Source organism: Physella acuta, unplaced genomic scaffold (genome assembly GCF_028476545.2).
Source record: "Physella acuta isolate Inbredline_101_S28 unplaced genomic scaffold, ASM2847654v3 ptg001283l, whole genome shotgun sequence".
Taxonomy (NCBI): Eukaryota; Metazoa; Mollusca; class Gastropoda; family Physidae; genus Physella; species Physella acuta.
This window is the reverse complement of record NW_026732798.1, coordinates 697086-709336: the sequence shown is the minus strand read 5'-3', so window position 1 is coordinate 709336 and position 12251 is coordinate 697086. Positions and strand designations below refer to the sequence as shown.

The 12251-nt window shown below is 32.8% G+C and overlaps 1 protein-coding gene across 1 annotated transcript; it reads right to left on the bottom strand.

Annotated features, from left to right (window-relative positions):
• Positions 1-5170: 5170 nt before the first annotated feature.
• On the bottom strand, positions 5171-9990 carry LOC131958007 (protein fem-1 homolog C). The gene is made up of 2 exons (XM_059322885.1): positions 9317-9990; positions 5171-8310 (listed from the first exon to the last, which is right to left on the bottom strand). The coding sequence occupies exons 1-2, from the start codon at positions 9858-9860 to the stop codon at positions 6902-6904; spliced, it is 1953 nt and encodes a 650-aa protein (XP_059178868.1). The 5' UTR covers positions 9861-9990; the 3' UTR covers positions 5171-6901.
• Positions 9991-12251: the final 2261 nt, after the last annotated feature.

Here is a 12251-nt window from a genome sequence, read left to right as displayed (position 1 = left end):
ACGTCTTTTTATTCTATCGATATCCATAGTTCTACAGTAATGTATGTAGTTATCTCATTAAAATGTTGCTTTAACACTATTTTAACTCATATATTGTTTTAGCAATGAATCAAAATGTATATAATTTCAAAATGTATGCCATTAACATTTTTTAACATAAGTCCGTTATGATTTTACATTTTTTATCCCCCCCCCCCCCCCAATCAACACTTTTTATGATTATAAGTGTTGTTTATCTATAGAAATGCCCTATGGTCTCTAGCTAGCATCATGTAGAATCCTTGTGTTCTGTTATATTTAGGGCTTTATATATTGTTCTAGGGATTTGAAACATTGAATACGTTTACAGTAAAGATGGGTTTGTGGTTCTGATGTTACTCTGCAATATTTCTTACAATATCTACTTAACTGTTTTAATTACAAAGCAATTTGATTAGACTTTTAAAATTGGCTGATTAAAGATATCAAACTTTTTGAATTTTCAGGGAATTAGATGCCAAATTGACATAAATTCATTAGAAGCATAATTAACTTTTGCATAATAAATGTTTATAAAATTATGGTTGATAGTTTTAAATGTAATGTTTTTTCACAGTTGGTCCAGCACGATTGTAATACAAATGAAAATAGCTGTAGTTATGATAAGACATTATCTGCTTATGTTATTTAATTTATATGAAAAGACAAATTGTCACCCACTGCTAATGGATTAAATGTTTTAGATGCTGCTATTTCCTTGTTACCCATCATCTGTCCTGTGTAGAATGGCTAGAAACATTCCTGAATAAACTCTTTAGTGTGTATGATTTGACTAAATCATGTTTTATCCACACTATTTATATAAAATATCTGTATTGCTGGATTTTGTTTATTCTGGGGACAGATTTAATGGTTATCTTGTTGTAATCCTCTTTTTTTCTTATTTCTGTAGCTATAATTTTTAACAATGCTTTAATATGGAATTAAAGTAATTTTGTGTAGAAATGTTTGTAATTATTCTTTCATATTTTAATATATCTCTGTCATCTAATTGCTACCATATCAATTATAGCATTGATATTTCATGCATTCCATTCCATTATTTGTATAAAAAAACCTCATTGTTCATGTGCATATTTTTAATGGGTTGGGTTGTTTTTTTTTAAATTTTACATTTTTAAAAAATAAATACCACAACTCATACTTAGCATAGCAGAAAACCATTGATTGTCATGTATATTTTATGTTTTAATTTATACATTTGTTTAGCCAACTGGTAATGATGCTGATTGCTTATGGTGTTTTTAAGGAGAAGCATTAAATATATTGTAGCTAATCTTTTTATTGAATGGTTCACTTGATATCATAACAATTTATCTATTAATATCTAGCTTGGCTATTTTTCATGAAATTAGTTATCCACCCAATATGAACCTATGGCTTTATCTCAGGATGCAAATAAAAGTTGTCCCTTCACTTCCTTAGCAAAACTGCCAGATTTGATTGAATTCACATATTTTAAATATCTCCTTGAACTTGAGTGCAAGAAATTTATGGCACAAGTTTAAAAAAAAAAAAGATGTAATAATAAAAATAATATACAATTGTCTGTAGATGTTAAATGTGTAAATAATTTTTTTCATCATTACATTGTAATGATGAAAAAATTATTTACACATTTTTAATAGATGTAATAAAGATAGAAAACAAGTACTTAAAATTATGTGCAGTACACTCAAGTGTATAAAAATGTTAAAGATAATTTAGTATTTTATACAAATAAGACAATTTTATAATCTTTACTACAACCATCTGTATAGTACTTAGGCATACATGTGTCTTTATTATTTCAAATATGTATGAAACTGCCCTATACCTTTTTTTGACAAAATTCCAGTAGTGGTGTTCAATTTTAAATTTTACTCTTCATGCTGTAAATCCAGCAACTCATGAGTGCAATACATGCATTACTCAGTTTGTAAAAAAAAAGTATACACCTTAGAATCTCTTTATTTACAATTAGAAGTGTTCCTTTTGATTGCATATCTTGCATCTTGTTTTCAATAAAAATCCTGAGCTTTAGCTCATACCTTATATCTATATCTTTGGTGATATTCCTGTTCTTGGATTCCTTGAGCCAGATTTTGTGGGCTCAACTCTGGGATTGTGTTACCAAACTTTTTGATCTCTGGCCAGATGAACTCTTGACTTGCAATCAAGTGGAAACTCAGAATACAATTTCTTCTTAGGTGAGAATTTAGACACTCACCATTACAGCAAATATAAGAAAATGTTTTGATAATACTTATTGGCATAAAGATTTTCTAAATATGTTGTCTCCCGTACAGGATATGACTGAATGTTTTGGTTGATAAGACATTACTACATATGATCACAGTGTTTGTTTAATTTTTACATGAGAAGTAGATGTTTTGATTTTTAAATTTCTAAAATAAACTGGCAGATTAAGATCAAATTGTGTTTGCTTTTATTTTTTATTATTTTAACTTAAAACTTAGGTGTAAAATAAAACAATTTTCCACAACACAAAGGCAAAGTGGACTTGTTTGCAGAATAAGTGTACACTCCACTGTCCTATTGAAAATTTGTCATCACCATTTACAAGTTATGTGGCTTGAATGTAAAGTGCTCACTTATATCATGCCTAAGATTGTAAAGATAAAACTTAAAATGCCTGTTGGATTATTCTAATAATGAAAGCAATAAAAGGAGACTGGTGTCCTACTTTTAAAAACTTAGCTTATCTAACAAAAACTTACATGTATTATTAATTTGAAGTGACTCCAATGAATAACAATGGACATAAGCCACAGGATAAATATGTATTTTCTATTCAATTTTTTAAACAGTTATGGATTTTTAAAAATCTGTTTTCATTTGAAAAAAAATGATTTTTAAAAAGCCATTTAAATGCGGAAACATTATTAAAATAAGCAGAACAAAAGAACATTTGAATTATTTATACTACAATAATAGCCTTAAAGTATGACTATTATAGTTTGTATGCTTCTAGCTTAATTCATGTGACCATGTTCCTAGTGTAGATAGTAGGGTTGTACTGTGGATAATGTAACAGGTTAACTAATTTTAAAGACAAGGAGGCACTACTCTCCCCTTCCCAGACTAGTTTATGTGATTTCCACATGTAATATTTTTGTATAATCCAGGGGTATGCAAATAATAGTGTTATTAGCATCAGAACTCACTGCTGCTTCTTGAGAATCACAAATACATTTTTAAAGATGCTGATACCTTAGTCTGATGTTAAAGTATATAGTGCTTGAGTGGGTAAAAATTTTCAAAAACAATTCTGCAAATAAAAAACAAATACCACCATCTCTCAAAATACATTTAATCTCATAAATGCATCAAAGGGAAAATAAAAGTGAGAATAAAAGCAAAACTAATTTTATCACTTGCAGTAATAATATACACAACACTTTGGGAGAGGGGTATGGAGAAATTAATAAATAAAGTTTTTATCTACAAAATATGCATGGCTTACTTTATTCATTAAAGTAGAATTTTGTTATTATTTTAGTAGGTTTTACTACAAAAATTCAAACCATTCCAGAGGGCAACTGTAGGATTACTTTTAAAATTAAAAAATAAGGACCTTACATTGCCAATTCTGAAAATTTACTTGATACACTAAACTGGAAATGTAACTATGAGGCTATAAATTTGATTTACTGGGAATTTTTTTAAATTTTGATATGTTTTTAACAAGTGTAAGTGTTCTACGTTTTTCATGTTTTAAAAAGCTCACCCAGTGGACTCCTGTTCAACTCTGATTAGTATTACAGCAACAAGGTATTTCACAACTTTTTCAAACTATCAAGCACACTTTTAAATCACATATGATTTGGTGGTAAGAGAAAACATAACTATGAAACAAAATTAACATTTACATAATTTTTTAAAAATATGTCACAGAATAAAAGCAAGCTGGTGATGTTTCTAATAATTTTAAAAACAAGTTGTCTGGTTAGTCATAATACACATAATAAATCTGAAGGCAAACAATTTTTATCTCCCTGCATGCAGTATTTAATTGTGTGTAGATCTCATAGAAAAAAAAAGATAATGCTATTATTTGAAATTAATCAGAACTCTACCTCTAAAAATTCAGGCATAGTATAAAAACTTTTTCATCTGTATTGGATATTTAAATAAATCAACTAAAAGATAATAAGCATAACAGTAATGACATAAACTCATATAAATATATTGGATGTAACTGATAAAATGTGAAAATGAACAATGAAAATTAACTGAATTCAGTAATTTATAAAAAAAATAAATAAATTACGCTTAGTTGACTGGTTTGACAATTATATATAATGATCTGTGACTTTTTTTTAGAACATAAGCAGAGTTATTTAGAACAAAATTAATAAATTTAATCTTTTAGAAAAAACCCCAATAAACTGAGAAAGTTTTAAAATAATATTATGTCATCTCTCTCTAGTGTTATATTATTACATGCATTAAAATAAATGAAAGATTTACAGTAATATCATATCTCTTGAAGTGAAGAGCTACAATGCCAATAAAGTGTAATGATAAAGCAAATGTAACACATGATTTCCACTACCTAACCACAAACAAAGCTGATATTTTTAAGTCCATAACCAGTTTCAATGATGCTACTCTACTAGCCAGACTGCAATAGGATATAAAAAATGAAGTTTTCTCATACGTATGTCATCTGATGCCCAGACCAGATAGTCAGATAGTTTCCACAAGGTTTTTCTTTCCTCAACTGGTACATAGCACATTCATATTTGACGTTAAATATTTCAATTTTTTCTTGAAATTTAAAGTGACACTGTCGAACTTCTAGTAGTTAGAAAAAGATTTATTTACTTTTCAAGACTAACAGGACATTATGCTGAACCAGGGGCGTAGCGAGGGGGGGGGGGGGGGGGGGGGTGGTGCGGACCGCACCGGGTGACACCATTTAGGGGGGTGACACCAAGGCAAAAAATAGCTAAATATATAGAGAAAAACTCGAGGGGGGGGGGGGGGGTGCAAATCGAAAGTTAAGGGGGGGGGGGGTGCAAATCGAAAATTTGAAAGTTTGTCCCAGGGAAGGGTCTCTATGCCTCTGGGGGGTGACACCATTAAGTGCCGCACCGGGTGACACCCGACCTCGCTACGCCACTGTGCTGAACCAAAAACAAACGGGACACATCAAAATGTAAATAATGCAACAAAGTATTTGCTATCTAAAATGTACTAAAGCACGCTGTAAACTGACCTCTTGCATGTATGGACTTAATGCAAACAGAAACATTTTTGTCACACTTTTTATGCTGGGTGAATGTACATGTATCCTTATTTATCATGATGAAACACATTTGTCCTAAACATCTTTAAGGCAGATTGTCACTATCAACTTCCAAATTTAAAAAAAAAGCAACAACTAATAACTTCCTGTTAACACGAAATCAGTCTTTAAAATTCAGTTCTAAAAAAAAATAATTTACGAAAAAAACCTATGAAGGAAAAAAAATTGTAGAGGAAGTAAAATTTAAATTTTATGAAAGTAATATCATCATCAGCAAACAGATATAGTTATGTATAACCAAGTAAAAATAAAATCCTACAAAAATGAATTAATGGAAACTGTTAATGCATCAGTTTTCTAATAGTAATATGACTGTTGGTGCTAACAGAAAAGGAGACAATTTTTCCTTTAAAAAGTGCACTATTTATAACAAATGAAAAAGCATAAAAAAGTAATCATTTATGACAAAGTTATCATTTTTTTTCTATAAAAAAAAGTTTAAATAATATGGTTTTTAAGCAGCTCTACAAGGTAAATGGAAACTTTGTATGATACAAATATCACATTTTCTAAAGGTTACAAATACTGCATTCGACCTCATAAAGATCACTTAAATTAACAAGTTTTAATTAGTTTAAAAACAGCTGTAATTTATTATTTATCACACTGTTAAAAAAAAGTTAATTTCCACTATAGACCAGACTGTTCATATGGGAGGTGTGGTTGAGTTATGCGTTTTTGACCTCAGAATAATAAGGGATTTTGAGGTCATCATGGTGTCATGTCCCATTTACTTTCCCTGACTTACATCAGTCACCCATCACAGTGGGGTGGGCTCAGGCACATCATAGGGGCTTGAACCCACAAATATAAGACTTTTGGGTTCACCATTCAACCTCATTGTGCCAGAGCATACAATATTTTCTATGCACGGTTAAAAAAATATCACTGCAGGGTTATATGAAATATTTTTAGTTCACCTGTGTGGGTTGAAAGGGTATCACCCAAAACACTCAGGAATATATTCATAACAATTACTAAAAGAAACAACAGAACTAATCTACTAAATATAGGTACAAAGCTTTTTGATTTCCCACTGTTTGATTTCTACATTTGTGTTCAATCTCAGTTATTTGACTTAATTAGATGGAAAAATCTTGTCAAAGGAACAGCAATATGCAAGTTAATATCATGACTTAAAACTTGGCAACATATACGTCTACTTATTTCAAATTAAAGCAAGGCTGCACAAGTTCCACTTACCCTTGGAGGAATGGAGTATATCAATCTTTTGCACAGGCAAATTGGCTTTTAATATTACTTAATGTTAATGCCTACGTTTGATAAAAGAACTAAATAATATTAAGACTACTAAATCTGATCGCGAAAAAGCCAGACATAAACATTAGTCTTAAGTTGGCGACTTCTATTACATTAATCTAACCTAGCCTAATACAAATCTAAACACATTTTCACTATCTTTTAAAATACAAAGTTTTAACAAAACAAAGATTAATTTGACTTTTATACCACAGTTGCAGGAAACAATTTGTTAGTTTTAAATATGAGGTCGAATTAAGTAGGGTAATTAGTGTACACAATTAAATATCACTTTTCATGCTCTCTCGGCCATGAGCTTTCATCCATTTTAGCCTTGATGATGTCAAATTTGCATTGGTGTAATTCAACTGTCTTTTCTAATTCTAAGCCAACTATACCCTTGTATGGGATTCTATTTTTGGCAATTTCTCTACTGGCTAGACACTGGAGAGTAGTGTATTTGAGAGGTGGGACAATGCTATGTAAGGGTACATTGTGTAACAAATCAGCCACTGTCTCCCCTTTGTTATTGCATGCATCTATATGACTACCACTTTCTATCAATACCCTGAGAACCTGCCGATCAGATGGAACATCTTTAGCAGCAACATGAAGAGGAGAGTTACCATCTTGATCAACTGCGTTTGGGTCAGCTCCAACCTCGATCAACAGGTTAACCACATCCAAACTAGGAAACTTGCAAATTGGATACCTGCCCACGTCTGTCGTTTCTCTGGAACAAGCAAGGTGAAGTAGGGTACTCTTTTTTAGTCCAAGAGGTGCCATTCTCACGAGCCGATAGACAATTTTTCTAAAGCTGAGTTTGTCATCCACAGACAACATAAGTTCTAGCTTGGTCATAAGACACAGTAAATGTAAAACTATCACCATTAGTCTTTTCAGGTTGGACAGACTACGGTTCTCTGCCTCCCCAGCAGTTGTTTTCTGTGTTTTGCTGAATGCGATGGCTCTCTGGACCTCTTCCACTGCCCTCTGCAGGACTGCCATGAGATTCTCAAACTTTAAACAAGAAAATAAATCTCTCTCACGCCACTCGGAAGTCATGAAAGAAAACAATTCTGCGAAAGACAAAAAGCTAGACTGCGTCATAGGACTAACAGGCTCGAGGGCATTCTGCTGCATCTCAAGGGCGTACATCCATAATGAGATACACCTATCGAAATTTCCCATATCAGCGTACAGTGCTCCACGATAGCGAATATAATACGAAGTGTCAGGATGTTTGGGTCCAAGAATTCTTTCCCTGACCAGCAAAGCTTGCATTCTCATCTCATCCGGGTCTGATACCAGTTCATCCAGCATCATGCTCGAATTAGCTTCTACAGCATACTCGTATGCTTCAACTGGTTTTATATTTGCTGGTTTTGGATAAATTTTAGTCCCGTCTTCAAATCGAAGTTTCATAGCTCTTTGCCACACTTCTAGAGCAGCTATGTTGTCACGTTTTCTGTCAATGTATGTTGCCCCGAGAAGTTCTAATGCTTCAATCTTCTCAATGCGTGAACACTCTGGCCTGCAGATGAGGTACTCAACGATCTGGTGATATCCTGCCACAGCTGCAGCCATCAAAGGGGTCATGTTGTAATGATCCTTCACCATCACAGCCCCATGTTTCAAGAGAAGCTTCATTATTTCTAAGCTACCAGACTCTGCACAGTCATGAAGAGCTGTATTACCTGAGTGAGATTTGAAATAAATTGGTTAGTAAATTTGTAGAAATCAAAGTACAATTGTGTTTATAAAAGAACTTTAAGAAAAAGTCAATGAAACAAATGTTATAATTTAGATATTTTAGCTCTGTTTATAATGCATGCTATCAATACAATGCAGATTTTGAATAAGGATATAAAATATTACCATATAAGTCATTTTTAATATCTAATTGATTATACCTTAATGCAATACAAATTAGACGGTGTTAAAAAACCAGATGGAAAAACAACTCATTACACTAGATTCTGTAAATTTAAAATAATACTTAATACAAACCTAACTTTAGTTGCTTCTTTGCTCTGGTTTGAATTAGAAGATAAATATTTTTAAAATTTTGTTTAGCTGAGTCTTTTTTAATAGACTTGGGCAAATATTTCTTTTAGGATTTACTGTCTGTCAAATAACAATGTTCTTCAATATTTATGGGGACCATAAATTGCTATTTTAGGGACAGAAAAAAATTCATAAAATAAAACTCAGGCCAAAATTGTTAATATGTAGCCAACCAATGTAATTTAGGTACTGTAATTCTACTTTTCATTGAATGGTTTCTTTTGTTTATTAGGTTTCATGGGCCCCTTTATTTTATTGGTAATAATCAATTAATTAAAATCTGTCAATGTGAAATGTGTGTCCCTAATTTTTTAGCCTAAATTAATAATTAGGGCCTATTAGGCCTAGCCTAAATAATAAGTAGGCCTTACAAAGAATAGGCCCTAACAATTTTTACTTCACTCTTTTTACACAAATATTGGACCCTATATGATAAAAAAATGAAGACAACAGGCTTTATTTGGTACAAAGAAAAGCACAAATTTATTGTTTTAATTAATTTGCACTTCCAGCCTAGCAGACAAGGGATGTGTTACTGTCGTAAAAGTAAAAGCTACCTAGGGGTCTACATTTAACTTAAATGGATTGCCTAAGCTCTGCACCTGTTGTTCCTAATATTTATAATGCTTTACTAACCTTTAATACTTTTCCTATTCACTTGAGCCTTTAATTTCAGGAGGTATTCAACGATCTGTATGTGCTTTTTGTAGCAGGATATCATTAAACATGTGTGGCCATGTCTGTTGGCTATTTCGATGTCAGCTTTTTGTTCAACAAGGTATTTAACTATGAGAAAATGCCCATCAAAGCAAGCAGCTCTGAGAGGAGTTGAGTTAGTGAAAGTTGTTTTATTAACATTAGCCCCATGTTCAACTAGATATTTCACAACATGTAAATGCCCAGCTGCAGCTGCGCACCAAAGAGGTGGGGCACCTTCTATGGTTTCACCATCAAATGTCACAGAACCGACTTGTTCGATTTCAGCTTTACATTGTTCAACAAGGTATTTAACAACATCTACATGTCCGTTTCGTCCTGCCATGATAAGAGGAGTAGCACCATTTGTTTTAGCGTGAATAAGCATTGATACTTCATCTCTTGAACGTTGGTCTAAAAAGACACGTAGACGGCCTAATTTTCCGTCTTTTGCTGCGTTATAAACGATTGTCCGATATTCCATGAATGCTTCGCAATCAGGAATTCACTCTATTTTAATAACTTTAATTCATCATAGAAAGGGAACTTAATACATAGTATTTTTTCAGGCCATTGACAAGGAAAAATAATGACATCAACCTTTTGTGATGGCTGACAACTGAGGGGGCGCTTGACAACTAAGGGAAGCTACTCTCAGTATGAAATAAATATGGCTTTTATTTGAAAAAGATCGAAGGGTGATTCTTTATAACCTTCAATCTTTAAACTAAAGAGTTCCCCTTTCTCTGCTTCATTCATATTATTGGTGATTTGACCTACATCGTCTACACTGTTATTATTATTAGACCATGTTCGTTTGTTGTGTCTTTAAAAATAGAATGGCATGACTGTCAGTCACGTCTGAATTCTTCATTAAACTTCGACTCTAAAAAAGTTAATTATTCAGTAAAAGTAGCCTAAATAGTAGGCTGGGTTTCTTTCACATATTTTTCTGAGTGGGTGCTTGAAACTTCTGGGGGGAGGGAGCGGACTGGAGTATTTACTAATAGATCTATATATAGGGCATATTTCTATATAAATTATAGCCTACATTTTTAAAAATTTCGTCCCACTTGAGATGGGGGTGGCAGGGAACTGCGAGGATAATGATGTGCTAACAGGTGTGTGTGTGTGTGGGAGGTGAAAGGACGTGCTCCAAGGAAGGGAGCCAATAAAATTCAAAACTATTTGAAAATGTAGCTTTAGGTGTTGCAGAAATTGTTGAAAATATTGTAACTCAAATAGCGAAAAATGTAAGCTATAGATGAGCCCAGTAGCGTAGCGAGGGGGGGGGGACATATGTCCCCGGGCACCGAGCTTAGGGGGCGCAAAAATAGGTTGGAAAAATAAATTGAAAGGTTGAGGGGGGGTGCAAATTGAAAGTTTGAGGGGGGGGGGGGTGCAAATCGAAAAGTTTGTCCCCGGGTGCCGGGAAGGGTCGCTATGCCTCTGGATGAGCCAGTGGACAGCTGTTCCGCTACGCAACTTCGTGTGTTTATTAGAGGTGTGGATGAAGACATGAACGTAACACAAGAGCTGTGGGGAGAGATGTTCTTCGAGGGAGGAGGGAGAGGGTGGGGGGGGCTCCGACACCCCAATGAGATGCATGGAAGAAACTGACCCCCGAACTAATATTTGATAGTTAATGCGGCCCTCGGGATGAAAAGTTTGGAGACCTCTGGTCTAGATCGAAACGCCCCAGCGAAACTGCAGGTACTTCTTACTGACATATACGGTTCGTAGTTGGTACGTGGTTCAAGACATAAAGACAATGCAACATGACATTAAATTTAACTTAATTGGTTGCCTAATTAATTTTTTTATGAATTAATTAAAATTTTGTCCAAATTAGTAGGCTGTCTCATCAAACCATTCCTTGCTATTAGACACGCGTCATCACGTTCAATAGGGCGTCATCACGTTCAACAGGTGTGCAATGGTTTTTAGTCATGTAACTCTATTGTAAATAAAACATGTAAAGTACTAATTTTTTTAATAAAAATGTTTTAATAGCAAGCTTTTATGTACTAAAAAAGAGAAAATAAATAATAGACTACCATTTAAATAACTATAAAGAAAAGCGTGGGTCTCTTCCTAAATATTAGTAAAGGTATTCAATGGATACTAAAATGACCCACGCTTTTCTTTATAGTTATTTAAATAGTAGTCTATAATTTATTCTCTCCTTTTAAGTGCATTATTACATAAAAGTTTGCTATTAAAACGTTTTTTATGATTTTTTTTTATGATCGGGTAATATTTGTTGTAATGCTTCAATTTTGAAAATAGCATTAAAAGTTAAAATACAAAAAAAGCATCTAGTGTAATTCTATCTACAGATTTAATATTTAAAAATAGGCTACATGTCTTCTAATACAAAAGCCAGCAATTTGTGTGTGTGCGTTAATGATGCAAAAAGAATGTTGGTGATAGGTGATCTTTTAAACACGATTAACCAATTAACGTATTGAATAATCGATACAAGTTGCGGGAGATTGATAAACCTACACTTACAGGCTTTTACTTAGGCCAATGGGCGGTCGATTATTTTAACTATTAAATCAAATTCATTAGGCTACTAGGTTTTTTTTGGTTATTAATTAGAAAGAAGCAATTTATATTCACTTTTTTAAAATAAAAAATGTAAATAAAACAAAAGTCTTTTAAAAAAACAACCAAAAAAAAAAACACCAAGGGGAGGAAATTATGTTTTATTTTTGTTTCAGCAGTCTGTTGCAAGTAATTTACAGCCGTCATCCCCCTTACTGAAATCCTGTGTCTTTACAATGTCTTAATTTTAATGACAAAAGATAAAAAAAATTCTGAAATAATAAAATTCTTGGGTAGAACAGGATCAAACATTTCTCAACATTCC

Bases quoted from the DNA above. Each gene is read 5' to 3' on its own strand.
- LOC131958007 (XM_059322885.1), bottom strand. From the start codon at position 9,860: ATGGAATATCGGACAATCGTTTATAACGCAGCAAAAGACGGAAAATTA. The intron at 8,311-9,316 runs GTTAGTAAAGCA...AATCTCACTCAG, and splicing joins GAATAGGAAAAGTATTAAAG to GTAATACAGCTCTTCATGAC.